General features: G+C 45.2%; 1 protein-coding gene across 1 annotated transcript in view; it reads right to left on the reverse strand.

The window, feature by feature from the left end:
• Positions 1-11,679, reverse strand: part of ITGA9 (integrin subunit alpha 9) — a 213,392-nt gene extending 201,713 nt beyond the window's left edge. Inside the window, exons 1-3 of the mRNA XM_035898145.1 lie at positions 11,578-11,679; positions 10,695-10,801; positions 3,672-3,795 (exon numbers count right to left, since the gene is read on the reverse strand). Coding sequence (XP_035754038.1) covers positions 3,672-3,795; positions 10,695-10,801; positions 11,578-11,587 — 241 coding nt within the window. The 5' untranslated portion in view covers positions 11,588-11,679. The remainder of the gene's footprint in view (positions 1-3,671; positions 3,796-10,694; positions 10,802-11,577) is intronic.
• Between the last annotated feature and the right edge of the window lie 6,995 nt (positions 11,680-18,674).

An 18,674-nucleotide genomic window follows, 5' to 3' on the forward strand; every position in this document is an offset into this window, starting at 1 on the left:
GCAAGTTGGGGGAGGACAAAAAAAAAAAATAAAAAAAAAAAAAAAAAAAAAAAAAAAGAAGATGGTAGTGGTTTGTAGCCATGATGATCTCAGGTTATAAGAGAAGTAAGGCTGGGGAAGAAGTAATTGGATAAGACAATACAGAAACAAACAGGGTAAGCTGTGATGTGAGAAGATTCTGAAGGCAAACACTCCTCAACTTCTTTGAGCAAACCTCTCTCAAAGTCTCTAAGCAAACTTCAATGCCACAACATGGCATAAGCTCCACAGTGCAATAAAATCCTGTATCTAACATCTTCACAGACGGAAGCAAAGTGGACAGTTACACTGAACTATCATTTGCACTGGAAGCCTCTTCCCTCCTTTCTGACACTACACTAGGAAGGAACAGTACTAATCTTTCTGACCTAGCATTGTGGTATTGGGTTTGCGCCACAAAGCAGGGATGTTTTGATGGCTCCCAGAAAACCAAATGTGGTCTGGACCCTGTGGGAAAACTTGCTTATCCCTTTGGAGGCGAGGCATGCGAGCATGTGCTGTTCCCCTTATTTACTAACCAAAGGGTCCATCAGTCTGTCCCACCTCCACCACCAACTCCCACCGCAGAGGAGGACTAGGAAACCATCCCAGCTCTCCCCATAAGCTGGGCTGCGTCTCACAGTAGATGTGGCCACCCTTCTTTGCAAACTGAGTGCATCAGGGGGGTGGGAATGAAGAGGCAGCTTCTTTTTTTTGGAAGGCCAATAAAACTACAGGAAAAATAAACAAGTGAAAGCACTGCCTGGAAGACCGTGGCTCCATACACTAGCTATACCACAAAGGACATTCAGCTTATATAAACCAGATTAGTTCCTACTCAGAAAGATTGCATCTAACTACGAGGCTTGCTGCTGTTCTCATTAGATCTCAATTGCTTCCAGGCTTCTGTCAGCCCTTTCAGGGAAGCTGGACAAGAATAAGATGGATTGAAACTACTGTGTTGTTGCACCACTACCATCCAGTCAGGAAACTTCCATTTCCTCCTTTGTCTTTAATTATTAAGCCTGCTTTATGCGGAGAGAAAACATACCGCATGCATTAAGTACGTCTATCCCAAGGTCAGACTCCTCTCCCTTTCTGGCACAAAACTTTTGTTATACAAGCTAATAATCAGTCTCGAGGTGCACACACACACAGAGATGGATGGAGACTGATGTGCACTCAGCTGGCCCTTCGCTAGTTAGGCAAGAGCCAGCTCTGGCTATGGACCATGCAGCCGCACCAGTCTCTCACTGGGCTTATCGCCTTAGCTGCACCAGCGGCGGGGCTTCTGGAAATGGGCATGTGACTGCCTGCACCCATCCGCACGTGGCAAGTCCCAAAGAAGACCAAGATACCGGGACCTCGGCAGGTGAAGAGGTGCGCTCCCCAGTGCAGGGTTTGTAGCCGTGGGTCCAGCAGCCTCCTGGCAATGGCCGCAGAGGCTCTCGGTGTAGCAGCACTTCAGCTGCATTACGCACCGTCTTTATTATCCTTATCAGACTCGTTGCTTCTCCCCTTTGGGCTATTCCTCAGTGTCAGTGGAGGAGAATTTCTTCTTCTGTTTCCAGAAAGTGAAGGAAAAAAAGTCACAACGATGACTGCAATCTTACTTCACAGCAAACCTCAAACAACAAATCCCCCTGCATGACACACCACGGCTGTCTCTCTCTTTGAGCTTCTTTCATTGGAACCTAAAAGATGCAGGAGTAAACAACTGCAGCCATCCCTCGTGATACTTTGTGATTTCATGTCTGATGGGGGGGGGGGGGAAAAATAAAAAAAGAACCTAAAAGATGCAGGAGGAAACACCTGCAGCCATCCCTCGTGATACTTTCTGATTTCATGTCTGATGGGGGGGGGGAGAAAAATCAATCCCAAACCTCCAATTTTCACTCTAGCATGGAGTGAAATTAAGCCAACATTGTACTGCACCAGCCCTGCCAACTTTCCACTGGCTGCTCTGCGTGTACTAGGCCCACACATTTCTATTTTCTAGCAATTCCTGGCAAATATCCTGTCAGATTAGCAGCAGTTTTACTCCAAAGACATGACGCACAGAAAAACACAACTGGTTCATCTCTTCCAGAAACCACCTCCCCACCGCGGCTTCAGGCGAGACACTTTTAAGGCAGCACAGGAGTGGCAACACAGGCTCAGATGGAGACCCGCAGTGTCCGTACGTGTGCATGTTGACCATAAAGTTAGTATCAGATGATTTGCAGCGCATTACTTCAGTGTGAGGCCTTATCCTGATTTTGCAGACAGGAACAAGGGGGACAGAAAAAAAAAAAAAAAGGAAAAATACAGCACGATGGTGCTCACGCCATGAAGGCTTTCATAGTTTACTTGTATTCTGCTGCAAGGCAGCTGGCATGGCTGGGTCAAGGGACTCAAAACCCCTCACATTTCAAATAATGACCAATTTCAGTGCTGGGAAACACTTGATGCACGAGTACGTGCCATGTCCAGAAGGTGTGTGGGTTTGTGGTAGCAGCTCCCTGAGCAAAGCCCGGAGGGAGGTGAGGAACCACCTCAGGAGAAAGAGTGGGCATGCAGCGGACCCAGCTCTGTCACAGAGCTGGCTTCACAGGCCACCGAGCTCGGACATGGCCACTCACCAGCAGCAGAGAAACTTGCCGGGACATCCACCAGTTGGCTGTTGCCAAATTTGGACAGGGTGGAAATGAATATAAGCAAATAAATAAATAAAATCAGAGGCCTTGTCCACAACAAACCCTGCTGCATCTTGGCCTCTGAACTCCCACAGGTGAGAAGAGAAAAATGATGCCCAGGACAGACAGGGGAAGCAAAGAATGTGCTTTCCCCCAGATGTTCCTCTGAAGGCCAAGAAGTCTTAGGGGATACCCTATCTTCTTCCTAACACCACACTCACACCTCTGGTTTAGATAATTGCTCTTGGCCAAGGAGACGCTGTCTTCTGAAGTCTTTAGAAAAGGAAACACGATACAAGAATCTCATATGCACCAGAGAGCTGGAAAATTAAAAAACATTGATGCTTGGGATTTGGAGCAGAACCAACAGGCACAGCCACCCACTCATCAGAGCTGGAGCCCTCCCTCTCCATGCACCCCAAACCCAGACCTTTGGAGGATCCAAACAGGGACCAAGACACTTTACGGCACCTGGAACACAGCAGCAGTTTAATATAAACAGCTGCAGAAGTTCCCTCAAAGAGAGCAAGGTGTTAAGCAGCCCTTTTTTCCCCCGCCTTGAGTCCTCTGATATATCACAACACAAAAATGGAAGTGTTTCCATAAGATGGGCAAATTGATTCCCGATTGCAACGTAATTCAGGATTTTTACTCTGTGCACCAGAGAAGCATGAGGCCAAGCTCAGATCAATATCTACAGGTTATTCACATAAGGGAAGAAAGAGCTGCTGTCTCAAAAACACAGTTCAGAAACATGTTATTCCTCGAGTAAAGTGCAGCCACGCACAGTAAGTCACAGGACCCATTCAGTCATTGTGCTACTCTCCCAACTTCATCCAAAACCCAACCACCACCCCAGCTGTATCAGTAGCAAGGGTTACCATGAATGGTTTTGGAAGTAAAGGGAAAACACAGCAGCTGTAAAATAAGAGTGGGGTGAGGGAGGTGAGCCCTGCTCCCAGCCCCCACACTCCTTACCTTCATAGCAGGGCAAGAGCTTCCTCCCATTGGGCTGCAGGTTGGGGGGAATAATGTTGCAGAAGCCGTGGGGCAGGATGTACTCTGTCTCATAGTAGATGTTTTTCCAGCGGTGTGCGCATGCCTAAACAGATCATATCACATGCGTTATTGACCCGGAGTCACAGAAGAGCCCTCAACCACAGCAGAGCACATAGGAACAGGACGTCCCAGCATCACTTTCCCTGCCATGACCCCACTGGCCTCTCATTACATCCCACTCTTCCTAGGTAAAGTGCCTTCTAAAATATCTTCTGCAACTCATGACACAGCCTGACCTGGCAGCTCAGATCTCAGCCTTCATGCATGCATGACTAGGAAAACAGCAGGTCTCAGAGCAAGATGGAGGCCATGCTGGAGATTTCAAGATCTCTCACTGCGTATGAATCCTCACAGACACTGAAGCTTTCCTAACTAAAGGTGCACTAACAGAACCCAGCCAAGCCAGAAATGGGGGAAAAACAGGAATAAAGACATTGAGAATACACACAAGAGGATCAGAAGGGATGCTAAGACTCAGAAGGCTACTAAGACCATATTAGAAGGTCACCCCACCAGAGGGTGCCTGCATAAGTAAAAAGCTTGTCTTGCTGGGAAAGGCAGCTTTGTTTCTGGTGACAGAGGAGCTGGGCCTGGCTTACGGGTAATGAATTTAAGTGAAAATGACAGAGATTTTGTGGCAACAAGAGTGGCAACATCAGTCAAGGTGCTGATGAGCTGCAGAGATCGGGGTGCCTTTCCTTTCGTAGTGAAGAATAAGATCACCCTGCAGAACCAGTGCTAAACCAGTCTCACCAGGACACTTGCTCAGTACAATTGCCGCACAGAGGCACACATACAAGCAATATGGAGCTCGATTCACACCTTCCTAGAACCCGTTTGCTCCAAAGATTAACACAGCATTGCTGCCAGACAAACCACAAGTTGCCTGATGCTCAGGGATTACTTGGAATAAAAGGAAGTGAAATGTGAAACAGCAAGGGCTTTGAACTTGAGCACATGCTAGGCCGTATCTCCAGCTAAGTCACTGAAGCCAGTGCAGATGTGTCAATTCATGTCATTTAAGGCTTGGTCCCATGCAAACAGAGCAGCCTCTATGCTACAAATCATCTCCTCCACATACTTCCAACATTTCCTGGAAACTCTGCGTCAGTGCCCTTCACGATCCCCACATTTGACCCTATCCTCCCCAGACGAGACACCCTCTGTCTTCTTCCCTTTGTGCTGCCCCACTTTTCTGCCTCAGCACCTCAGAGCTGCTCCTGGGAGCATCTCAACATTCATTAAAAAATATATCCGTAAGGCAGGCACAGTTGTGTCACCTATCCAGTAAAGGACCTGGGAAGCGGATCAACTACTGGGAAGCTCAAAATTCAATCCAGCAGTCAACACAGGCCCCTTCCCATACACTTATATACATATACTTATACTTCCCCAGAAAGACATAAAAGGGTAATACTACTCTCATTTTTTTAACTGAAGCAGAGCAAAATCAGTTGTGCAAAAGCCTGCTCTGCTGTTAGCAGTGCCGCATTTGGAGTTTGATATTTATTGCTTTCCTAACTTCCAGTACTCAAGGAAAAGCACGCATCTCCTGAAGATGGTTAACACAGAGGGATAATGAGGAGCTCCAGGGGCCGTGGAAGCTCTGCACCACACTGCATGGTGCAGGCTGCCACCTATGATGCGGGGGACGCTTCTGACAGCACGCCGCTCGACAGTCAAATGCAGGTGAGGAGGCCTGCAAAGAGCAGCTCTGGGGACTCCTTCGCGTGCTTTAAGGAAGCTCCGTTATGATTTTAATCTCCATGCACCACTCTTTCAAAATTCAACAGCAAGAAAAAACAGCACATGAAACGCTCATTTTCAGAGTAACCAGGAAATAGTTTCTCTCCTGATGGATCTGCACTACAAGCAAAAACATACACATGAAGAGCCCTTTAAAGACAGTACCATAAAGACACATACCATTAAAGCAACAGTCAAGTCAACCCCAACTCCGGATATAAACTCAAACAAAACCAGACCAAGAGTATTTTTTAAAATTATAAAGATAAAAGGAAAGATAAATAAAGGATTGTGATATTGTAAATTCCTTGACATTTTATACCTCGGAAACTGCAAGGGACTCACATAAATTAACCAACTAAAGAGCAGCTCTGGGGACTCCTTCGCGTGCTTTAAGGAAGCTCCGTTATGATTTTAATCTCCATGCACCACTCTTTCAAAATTCAACAGCAAGAAAAAACAGCACATGAAACGCTCATTTTCAGAGTAACCAGGAAATAGTTTCTCTCCTGATGGATCTGCACTACAAGCAAAAACATACACATGAAGAGCCCTTTAAAGACAGTACCATAAAGACACCATTAAAGCAACAGTCAAGTCAACCCCAACTCCGGATATAAACTCAAACAAAACCAGACCAAGAGTATTTTTTAAAATTATAAAGATAAAAGGAAAGATAAATAAAGGATTGTGATATTGTAAATTCCTTGACATTTTATACCTCGGAAACTGCAAGGGACTCACATAAATTAACCAACTAATCTCTCCCAGAGGAGCACAAACAGCAGAGTCGGGGAAAGCAGCAGCATTTCATCACAAGCAGGAGGCTTTGCTCAGGGGCGAGGTGCAGAGGCCAAGGAAGAAAGAACAATATAAGGAGAAAAATGGGAGCTGCTGCATAAGAAGTACGTTCAAAATCAGCTGGAGGCTATGGGCTCACTTCTTTAGCAGTTCTGGGCTCATTTACCTAATCTGTTAGAGATTGGGTTTTGTTTGTGGGTTTTTTTTTTTTTCTTTTTTTTTTTTCCTTTTTTAGTGATCACTTTTCTGTACCTTCAGCACACTGTGTGTTCAGGCACACTACAGTTTACCACTGTCTGCCTGAGTCTGTGGACAGCTCGTAACCATAGCTCCAAGAGATAAGCTCCACCTCACTTATCTCAGCAAGGGCTTCCCCAGACTCTCCCACGCCACAGCTGCAGAATTTGACATTTTACCAATGGACAGGAGCTCAGCAGCTCCTCTTCCTCCCTGAAACTCATTTCTCTGCAGCCAGGCAACCAGCACATTTGTCTCCTTGCCACGGCAAAGATCACCCACAGCTGCTTTTGTTTCTCCTGCCTTCCCAAAAACGTTTAGTTGGATTACAGTACAGTCCCTCCATTACTCAACGTGGCTGAGGCAATGTCTTGTGCTACCAACGATGGCTACAACTTTCCTTCTTTGATGGCACATGTGTGAAGAGGTCTTGGGAACAGAGATGAGTCACCTGAATTTGATGCTGTGGAAAGGGTTTTTCTGTGGATTTTTTTTCCCCTAAGGTGATTGCAAACAACTGACAGCTTATACACCCTTGCTGAGATGCCACCCATAGGTGGGGCCCCATGCAACGAGGAAACCATCAGCACGCTTCAGTGCGCGGCAGCTGCTACTGGGCCACAGGCTCTGGCTGTACCATGGAACAGTGGAGAGAGGATGCAAACCCTTGAAACACAATAAAAATGCTTCTAGACAAAGCCCACGGAGGTCTCTATTGATGGTACACGCTGCGTTACTGCAAGGTAATGAATAGGCCATTTTAGAACTGCAGGCACTTTGCTCTTTTGCATATTGAATGCCAGCCACGTGCTCTGCATGATAGGAAAAGCAAGGAGAGACTCAGGCTTCACTTCAGAGGCTGAGTGCCCCACCTGAATGCACGGTCCTTATAGAGCCCTCTGCTGACTTCTAAAGTCAGTGTCCAAACAAGGGACTTCTTGAATGTGCCACTGCCAGACCACTTCTTGTTTGCTCTCCCCTAGGAGGACTTTGGCTTTGCTGCAGTGATGGTTTTTTGTTTTACAAACACGCACACACAATCACTAAATGTGCCGGTAAGTCAACTGCTTAAAATGAAAATTAGCAACACTTTAAAAAAAACAGAGTAACAACATTTGTGGCAGGTATTTAGGAAGAGCAAGTCTGAAGGATGTGGCTTATCTCCAAATCATAATGCTCTGTCCCCAGTTCTTCTCCCAACAAAAGTAAAAGGCAGACTTTTGCCGTTTCAGTCGGGAAAGAGCCGGCAATCTCAGCTGTATTATTGCAGCACTTAGGTTAATGCAAATATTGACTGATAGCATACCCGAGGACAGGAACTGCAAACTCAGAGCTTTTTTAACTAATCTTACTTCTCCATTTGTTTAAATCCTCATTGTTTGATGCCTTTCTATTTAGTCTGTCACATAAACATAAGCCCTGGTTCAGTAACATCCTGGCACAATATGGGCTCAAACACAATCCACTTACCAAACATCAGCTAAACCCACCCTGCACACTCCTCACCTTCCTTACCGCCCCCTTCCACTGAAGCTGGTACTCTTACCCGGCAATTGGGGAAGGCTGATAAGACAGAAATTTAAGCCACTAAGCAGTTTCAAAGCAAAAGCAACAACTTCTTTGTACAATCCACAGTTGAAGTGTGGGACCAATTCCTTCAACACAGGACGTCAAGAGCACAACTAGTTCACACTGGTTTAAAAAGTGACTACCCCTACTAATGCAAAAGAAAAATCCATCCAGGACTACTGACCACAAAGATACTGCTCTGACTTAAAGGAATCCCTGGAAGAGATGCAGTAAATAGAGCTGTCACGCCTGGCAACATAGACTATACATACTTACAACTACTGGGCATCTCTCACAAGCGTTACCTGTTAATTTTGTTAAAAAGCTAAAATCAGAACACCAGTTTCTAACAGGCATTTCAAAGATGACTGCATTTTAAAAAAATCCTGATCTTTAAAACTAGAAAAGCACACAAATTAAATACCATCTGCTTACAGGAAAGTTGCAAATCTTTTTTCTGTAAAAAGTATCTCAAAACAGAGAGTGACCATGCCCTGAAACAGCCAGGTATTTTCCATCCACCAAGGAATCCGTATGCCTTCATTCCAGGCTCTGTCTACACACAGATGTTTAATTAGTAGTTTAAGACAGAGTGCTTTGGTGATAAAGTTCTCACTGAAATCCATGAGAATTAGAAGGTTAAACATCCTCGAGCATCGGGATACGATCTGCTCGGTGAGGGCAGGATCATCTTCTCAGAGGGCTGGTTTAGGTCTTCCTTAAGTCAGCGTAACTTGTGGAGACATTTTACCAGCTTAAGCTGCACCAGAACAAGCCCACCACCAGCTGTGCGTTTTACTTCAGCTACATTTTGCTCTTGACCTGCTTTATGTCTGAAATTCCTGTCCCCTCAGCCCTAGCCTAAGCCCTCTCAGCATGCCCACATCTCTCAACCTTGCAGCCTCCCCTCAGCCAGCGAGCAGCCAGCCCCAGCCTTGGTAGTTGCCCAGCTTTTTTCCCTGCCAGCTTTCCCTTCTTTTGCAACACCTAAACATCAGCTGCAGCCCATTCCCCTTTGAAACAAAACCATTATTCTAAAGCTATCATTTTTACCAAAATGTCTCAGCATTGCCTAAAAAAGTATATGCGCTAGCGTCTGAAAATGGGACAAGAATTTGTCTAGTTCAGACTGATGACTGGAAAATGGAGAGGATACTGTGTCTCGAGATAGTGATGTCCTGATCGGTGCAAGTTACTCCTCAGTTGTCACGCAGGATTCTGAGCACACATACAGATCAGGATAACCCTCAAAAACATGAATTGCATACTCTAGCATGAACACCTTAATTCTGTGCTCTGCTGTACATGTTTACAGTGTATTTTATTTATGGCCCTCTTTTTTCCCCCTCCTCCTCTAGTGCTGAGCACATTTAGAACATCCAAGAAAAGTAAAGCATCAGCCAGCCCCTATAGCACTGGCAAGTCGTACACCAAAAGAGACCATCGGATAAAATACCACAGTACTGTCGCAGAAAGGTATAAAAACCACCTGACCCTCCATGGGGAAGTTGGTGTGCAAGGACTTGGGTCGTAAGCATTTGGTCTCTAAGTAAGTATTAAGAATAAAGCCTTTGAGTGGAGCAGCTTTGTCCGCTTGCCTTACACAGGAGGTTGGCACAGTAATCGTTGTACAAGATTTTTCTCACCAGCAGCTTTGTGACAGTTTGGTGCTGTGGTCCAGGGCAAGCCCCTGTCTCATTGGAAAGATAGGGTCATACTGCAAGTTTCCAGCTCCCAAACAGCGGTGTTTGGGATTAGGTTGTTGTCAAGGTCACTCTCATACGAGCTTGAAATTTGCCTGCCGCATATACTATGCACAACATTTGGTTGCAATTTTTTTCATTTCAGTTAACATTCCTGCAGACAGACTCACTCAGGTAGACAGAACCCAACTGCAGATGTAAACACAGACAACGATCGATCATAATATACCCATGCATTTTAGAAAGGTTTTTGCCCAGCTGTCTTTATGATAATCTTTTTTTTCCAACACAGGAAATGTTGTTCTGCAAAGATAAATTCCACATCCTAAGGATCACATCTGCTCTCCTTGACCTGTCTAGCTGCATGGTAACCATATAAAAGACAACAAGGCCACCCACACACAACTAAGTCATCTCTACTCTCAACTCTTCTGCTTTGTTAATGGAAAATTAATATACATAAAGAAAAAAATATTGCCACAAAGACTCATCTTACATTTTTCCTGCTAAATTCTGACACGTGATACTCATGCTCAGGGAAAACGGATGCATACATATTCCCTATATAAACACAGGCAAACGACAAAAAGAACAAACTAGCAGGTACCTCCTCGACAAACTTCAAAAAATTAAGCCCTCAGATTTAGGAGGAAGCCCTTGGGTGGCACAAGTCAGGTGTGACAGCTTTGAAGTCCTCCCTCTATAAATAAAGCATTCTGGCTGAGGCTCACTTTTGCTTCCGCTTGAAGGAAGGGACCACGGAATTTGCTGCCTATAAAGCTGGACTCCGTCAATCACTGCCGAACACATTAATCCTGACGTGTTTAGCATTAGAGTCAGACAGCAGCAACGGTTTTAACGAGATCAAAGAAAAGAGCGGACTCACCAGCACACTTCCACCAGCCTTTGGCTGTCTAGCCAGGCTCACGCCCATCCATTCATCATCTCTGTCTTCTTTGCAGGTCTTTCCACAGAGCGTGCCCCGAGAATTGCCTACAGAAAGAGGGGAAAGGCAGCAAGGCAAGGAGACTTGAGTTTTAAATACCCACCAAAGACTCCCTGTGAGAAAAGAGATTGCCCACCAAACATCTCCCTGAGAGTGCTTTTCTCTTCCCTGTAATCTCTGATTGTTGTATGCATTAATCGGGGCAATGCTCTCACTCTCACTAGGCACCACACAAATCCATAGTAGAGGACAGACCCTGTCCCACACAGCCAGCAGCTATACCAGCATGTCCACAGCTTTACTTGAATAAACCATCCAACTGAAGTCAATGGGAGAGATGCAAGCTTGCCCGCAGAATGCAATCAAAGCAAAAATTACACTTGAAAATGAGATCTGGGCCACTTAACAACAGATATTGAGGCCTGAATCTGTAGTCCTGTCAGGCAATATTCACAAATCCATGAGAGACAGTTTACATTACAGCAGCAGAACAAATCAAACTTGTCCAAAACACTGTTTTAACGCATGTAAGCTTCATAAAAATAAATTCTACTTGACTCAGTCATGAAAAGATGAGCAATACTAGCATGCCTTTTTTATAGGCCGAGAAAGCAATAATACACGTGTCACCAAGAAAACCAAAGTATTAAAAGGCTTCCATTTTCTCTGTCAGAATCCAACACAAGGTTTTAAATCACACCCTTACTTTAGGACTCCACTTCCCCCCAGTTCAGACAGTATGTCACAGAAACTAACTTTGGGGTATGGGGTTTTTTTTTTGGTTCCCCCTCTCCTCCTCCCCGCAAGCTTCATAACTGCCTACCTCGACCCATATCCAGTTCTGTGCATCTTCTGTCAGGATTGGTATGGACTCGACATTTAAACACTGCTCCTGGGGACTGAACAGAGGTGCTGTATTTAGATTCTGCCTTGGGAGCACCAACCAAGACCCTGGAAACCAAAAGCAAAGCAACAAGTGATTAATTTCAGCAGAAAAGAAAAAAAAAAAAAAAGCAAACCCAAAAAAACCCCCAAACAACAGCAAGGTTCACATTGCCAGAGCTTCCTAAGCAAAAGGACTTTCTCCAGCAACCTTGTAAAATGATGACATTGACTCACAAACTGAAAACACCACCCACAATAAGGGCATTTTTCCCACGCGAAGCCACAAATACTTACTTCCATTAGGACTGTAACACATTTAAAGCACCACACTACCCTACCCCCCTGAAAGCATTTAGGAAAGTGTTAGGACAGACAACAGCCCCCCAAACAACAGCAAGGTTCACATTGCCAGAGCTTCCTCAGCAAAAGGACTTTCTCCAGCAACCTTGTAAAATGATGACATTGACTCACAAACTGAAAACACCACCCACAATAAGGGCATTTTTCCCACGCGAAGCCACAAATACTTACTTCCATTAGGACTGTAACACATTTAAAGCACCACACTACCCTACCCCCCTGAAAGCATTTAGGAAAGTGTTAGGACAGACAACAGCAGCTGCATCCATTTTTCCTCAGTTTTAACTACATCCCTATCAACCCAAGAACCCACAAGAGCTAATACACACACCCACGAGATGATGAAATCTGAACCTGTGTGCTTGCCAGCCGGCCAAAGATGAAAAAGCTTGTTTAGAAAGTAGAGGCACCCCATTCTCAGAACACTTTCTGTAACTACAGCTGTAAAAAACAACGCCACAAGCACCCAACCAACAACACAGGAGCAAATCTCTTCCACGATGTGTTCCTACCGACCCCTGTTTATGACCAAGGCTGTGAAGACTATACCTGGGCTATTTATTCCACACGAGAGCTGGTGTCTCTGGGAAGCACCAGTGCACAAGCTCTGACTATAGGGTTCCTTAACTGTACCCTTAAAAGACGATGAGTACTTTTTAGTCACTTGTGTAACGATTCGGTTAACTGTTTAACAAGCTGTCAGCCTCTCGTGCCCTAAGAGGTGCTTTTTGAGGAGGAGGATTCCAGGGAAAGCACAAGTATTAAGGGAGCCCTTTTACCACCTCCTCATTAAAGGGCCAATCTTTCTCACACAGTTGTGAGCCCGGATCTGGGCACATGAGGGTGAAGAGGCAGGTTAAGCAGGAGGAAGGCAGCTCCAGAGATGGCAGTGGGGAGCACCAGGTAGTTTAGTATCAGTTCTGCTGATACCCTTGCACCGTGAGGCAGAGGCAGAGCTTCTGCACGTAACAAAACCCTCCCTGAAGTTAAGCCCAGGACTGGAACTAAGGGCGACCCTCTCTAAAAAGATTGAGCCTCCGTCACTTGCACGCGTGGATCCAGCCTGCTACCTGGGAGGGAGCAGCTGACCAAGGAGGCACTACTCTTGGTTTGCCCAGTAAAGGAATAAAGAGCTGCTGGTGCAAAGGCAGTCCGCATACACAGCCCACCCACAGCACAGATGGACAGCCCAGCGCCAGCCCTAAAACATTTTAAACACCTTCTCTTTCATCCTCTAATTTACAGTTCCACCCCCAACCACTACCTATCATCACCACCCCAGTAAACGCAGGGAGACCTGAGGCACAAGGCATGCGTGTGTCCAGGGTCAACCTGAGCCACCTGGAAGAGCTGCTCCTGCACCAGAGTCTGGTCTATACCAAACAGCAGCACGTCTCCACACCCTGCACGCTTCCTGGGATGTGGGATGCGACAAAACCATCCTGCAGCATTTGGAAATACATTTACAAAAAGAAGACAAACCCCTACATTACATGACCATTCTCTCCAAAGTTTCATGAGCTAAGCTGTATCATTTGGAGAAGTTTGACGGGGCTGCACTCTACAACGCACATCATGTTTTCACAAGTGAGAAGAATTAATCTCTGAAATACTTAAGTTGCTAAAACCTACAAAGCCTGCACGCATTGGGGAGCAAGCGCAAAGGAACCTGAAATAATAGCTCCAAATGGAAATCCCACTAGGCAGGCGGCAGGCAGAAAATCAAATGCCAATCATTTCATTTACACAGGCGATGAATGTATGTCATTCACTTATTGACATCCATGAGGTTGAACAAAAATAAACAAGGGGGGATATTACTAGCTTAAAGAGTTACGGGTTCAGATTGCAAATGGCAAGAAACTGTTTCTATGACCTGTTGTAACAATAAGTAACAGAGGCCACACTGACCTACAGTTTAAAAGAAGCTTTTCTCTAACCTAAGAAAAGTAAATAATCATGATTCAGCAATTAGTACACAAGATACCCCGTTGCAGGATGAAAGATGGAGATGGAGGAGCCTAAATTACAAAGACTCTTCAGCTCTCTTTAAAAAGCTGAACAGGAAAAAAATGATAATTAATGATCTGAGTAAGCTACTGGCACAGATGATATTGCTGTCTTGAGCAAATACACCTTTCAAAGAGAAAGCATCTGGTTGCCATTTCTTCGTATGGATTGAGCAGAAGGAAGCAGCCATTAAAGGCAACTGGTGACATGTGCCAGAAGCAAATCTATTTGGGATTGTCCTGAACGTCCATACATTCAAACTTGACTGTCCATGCATTCAAACTTGACCTACTTCACACACTAGATCATCTTAGGACCTTGTCTCATTCTTTCACTCTTGCACCTAGACCCAGCAGGTGAAATCCTTGCAGATCTCCGGTTCCGTCTGGCACAACCCACGCTCACCTGTGCCCCAAGACAGGTTACCTTCAGGGAAATGGGAGGTTTTCTGTTGTTTCACGTGCTTTTTGTTTGGTCAGGTTTAACCTTCTCTTCTTGCATTCATCCTCACACAATCAAGGACAAATGCTGTCATCTGTATGGAGACAGCTACGCAGCTGCGTGGCCAGAAACCATCCCATCGCAAGAGCTGCAGCAGCCAACGTTAATGGATGACAAGAAGCTTTCTTGGCCACAGGGATATTCACACCCCTTTAAAATTACTTCCTACAGGACAGTAACTATCACTTCGGTGGTGATTGACCCTCGGGACATACAGATTTGGAAATTAAGTGCTGCATTTAGCAGAAGGAACAGCGAACAAAACTGTCGAGCTGACCGATGGCATGGAGAGATGCCAAGCACATTAAGCATCAGCCTAACAGCATGCCAGGAGCGATTAGGCAATCACAGCTCAAGGACTGGGGAGCGTAGGTACCTCACCTCACTGCAATGTTAAGTGGCAGAGAAAAAAAGTCTTTAAATATCCTTGCATACCACAGCTGATTTCAAAAGCAGCACCAGAGGAGGGTGCACCACCAGTATATCTCAGTTGAGTTTCTTCTCATCAGAAGGGTCTCTGTCACTTGCTCAGCCCTCAAAATAAATAATAATAAAACCCCACCACAGTGTGGTGGCTCATCCATTATATGCAGAGCAAGAAGGAGGAGGGCTGTTATTTGGGCAGCAGGTGGATGACCCATGACCAACAACAGCAAGCCCGAAACACCATGGCAGCACCTACAGCATCACTACATTGTTTATGCAACATGGCATCGTTAACACAACACATTAACACCTCCACGGGGTCAGTCTGCTTCCACGCCTTCCTTCTGGCTGCACACAAGTACATCATGCACGAGCAAATACGCATCCATCAGCCTGAGATGCAGAACAGCCTTCATTATTTCAGCAGCGGCACGATCCGGCGAAGAGCAGGGCCGAAGGAATGAAGCAACAGCACAGAAAGCAGACTCATTCCCTATTGTAAAACTCACAGCAGGACACTGTGCAACTAAACTGACTCCATGACTTTTTCGTGCCAGATCATGTTGCCAGAAAGGATAAAGTTGTTACCCCGGACTTGCTGAGGGGTTTGGGGGTGTCAGCAAGAAGGGGGCGTAGCAAGGGGAAAGGAGAGAGGTAAAGTAACATCTTATTTTTAAAAAGAACAATCAGAGATGTCACATTATTAACATTTTTTTTAATCAGGGCAAAAATTGACATTTGTTTCTTTTTAAACTGTCTGAAGGAAAGCAGAGAAAGCAACATTCTTGGTCTTTTTTTGAGTCTTTACTCCAAGCTACAAAATTACATCCAGAGAACAGAAGCACTTCAGCTTGTCTCTGCTCCAAATGCAAGCAGCCACCTGGTTCCTCACTCGGCTGAAAATGGCAATGACGGGGAACTGAGCAAACCTTTCAAGATTTACAGCCATAAAACCCGCTTAAGGAAGGAAAAGGAGACATTGTCAGAAATACAATAACCTTAGCACATCTGTGATGACAAACTTTTCTTGAGACAAAAAACGTGCAAAACCAACTCCTAAATGGAAGCATCGTTGCAATTAACTATTTCAGACAGGGCAAAGGCACTGACTTACTCCGCTATGGCAGTGGAGGCTGAATACCCATATTCCACTATAATTTCTGTGTCAAGGACTGCATGGCAGCCCGACTATTCACATTTATCTGACGTAATATTTCAAACCAGATATCCCCCCCTTTTTTCCTTCTACAAGAATATTTGGCTGATATAAATCCTCAAGAATCACCAAACCCTGAATCATTTTACTGCAAACCTGCAAGCCCACAGTGGGTAATACAGATGGGTGCCTTTGTGGTGTTAGAAAAGAAACAGCTGAAACACTGAAGACCTGGCCGTTACAGACACCATTTTCATATAAATCAGTGGCTATATATATACACACACACACAGATATATACACACACATACGTACACACACACCAGCACGTGGACAGGCTGCTGAGAAGGCGGCACTTCATCTAAGAAGCTCTCGTGATCAGAAGTACATGAGGGGAATATCAGGCCCTCGGGCAATAAAAAGCAAGAAGCCCTGAACTATCATGACAACGCTCTCAAGTGCTTGAGAGCATATTAACACATTAAATAATTTTAGATAGGCAGGAGCCCTATCAGCCTCAGATATGATCAGCCACATTTTTGCAGGCTCACATAGTGCACAGCTCACCAGGCAAGACATGGATGCCCAAAATACCACTGTCTAAAGTTAACTTCACTTAACTACTGCCCGCTGTAGCGTAAAGGCCCAACGGACATGAGAAAACTGAAATCATAACTCTTCTTTGGGTATCTAAAAGCTACAAACATAAGAAGAAAACTGACACAAGATTAGACTGATTACCAGTTGCAGGTTATTGAAATACGAGATACAGTCCCAGTTTATTGTATGAATGCAGAGGGAAAGGCTTTTATGCTCTGAAGAGACGTATAAGATCCTGTACACTATAAATACAATATTAAAATAGTACCATAATGCTGGAAGTCTTTATGCCTGGTTGAAGGGGGCATAGCTAAAGGCACTGACAAGGGTCCAGCCCTTTGATGGTCTGAAAGTTAAGGAAGATTGGCCAGACCTTTTAAGCTTTCCAGAAGAAATATGTTAAACACTTAAGATGTGATATTATGTTGCAGTATGCAAAAAAAAACCCAAACCAACCAAAAATGAGCTCACACTCAGAATGTGCCCATCCAGTACAGAGGATGGCACCTTCAGCCAACTGGAAGGCGGCTGCAGGTAGTTTTAAGAGCAGAGAGATTCATCGCTGTCCCTTGACCTTTAGGATGCCCACACACCTTAAGAGCACAACTGCACACAGCAAACCAGAATCAAGGCGAGCATAAAAAAAAAAAAGTATCTCCCAAACGGGTTATCCCCGTCTCTGTTGGGTGCAGGATTTTGAAGCACGCATGAAAACAAAACTCCTCAGTTCCACAATGAAAAGAGGAGCTTTCCCACCCATGGTGGCAATCCCACCCTCAGGATTTTTGACAGTGCTGATGCTATCAAGCTGCTGTTAACCCTTCTGGGTGTTAGGGCTAGCAATTTATTTATTTAAAACCACTTCATGATCTTAGGTACTTTTTTCTTCTGGGTGCCATAGCCGAGGCTCCATGAAGCAGCTCCATTTTCAGAAAACTGGAGTTCTTACTTTCAAGCACCAGACTTCTTAGAGATGCCTGCCTCCAGTTGGATGCCCAACACTGCTAGTTCAGCATCATTTCCAAACAAAGTGGGATATCTGGGAGACTCTCCTCCCTAGTCCAGCTCCCCTTCCAAAAACAAAAAAAACCCCAAACAAATAAAAAAAAAAAATCACACCAGCAGGTGCTATGTGAAGATAATTCACGTCCTCGATCAGAATGATAAACGCCTACAGAAGGAGCAAGAAATTATGCCGTTTCCATCCCACCATACCCCACCCAATCAGCATTTCGTTCACACCGCTGTGAATCCCCAGCGCTTTCTGCTGAATACAAGTCGCTTTCAGCCCTCGCATCCTCCTTTGCCGGTTCCTGCCCCGAATTAAGCATTGCTTCAGACTGAGAGCTTTTCTTCTCCCGGAGTGCTTTTCCTCTATGAAGCATTCCGATAAGCCCTTACAAACGAGCGCTCCGTGAAAGCCACTATGCAGAAAGGCAGAGCACCCAACTACTTGCGAAGCAAAGGGCGTGAAAGAAATTCATTTGTAAAGAGCTGGGCGCCCACATGAATACATTTATTTATATCACAGTGCACCACAGTTCCAACATCAACAGCTGAGTAATTGGGCCATATCTACATGGAAAAGATAAAGACGAGCTTTGTGGACGTTTATTGGCAGCAGCGGCCCCTACTCACATTAGGAGCACACCAGATGACATCAGCTAGGTCCAGTTAAGAGAAACGGGGTTTAATTCTCACAAAGAGCCTCTGACCCAGACAAGAGAGAGACAGACTGTGCTCCCAGGCTCTTTTCACTCAATGGGAAAAAACAAGAAGCTTGCCAGTTTGCATAATTTTTTGAGATGTAGGCAAACTTCCTATCGTCATTCAGTCTTGGTTTTTTTTTTTTTTTGTTTTGTTTTTTTTTTTTTCTTTTTAAAAGTTACACGGACATTTCCCTCTGCGGTCCCTCACGCCACCAGCGGGCACAGCAGGGCGAGGAGGCGAACGCCTCCCGCTTCGGCAGCATCCCTCCGGCC

The sequence above is a fragment of the Egretta garzetta genome, unplaced genomic scaffold (genome assembly GCF_000687185.1).
Source record: "Egretta garzetta isolate BGI_Z169 unplaced genomic scaffold, ASM68718v1 scaffold670, whole genome shotgun sequence".
In the NCBI taxonomy this organism is placed as follows: Eukaryota; Metazoa; Chordata; class Aves; order Pelecaniformes; family Ardeidae; genus Egretta; species Egretta garzetta.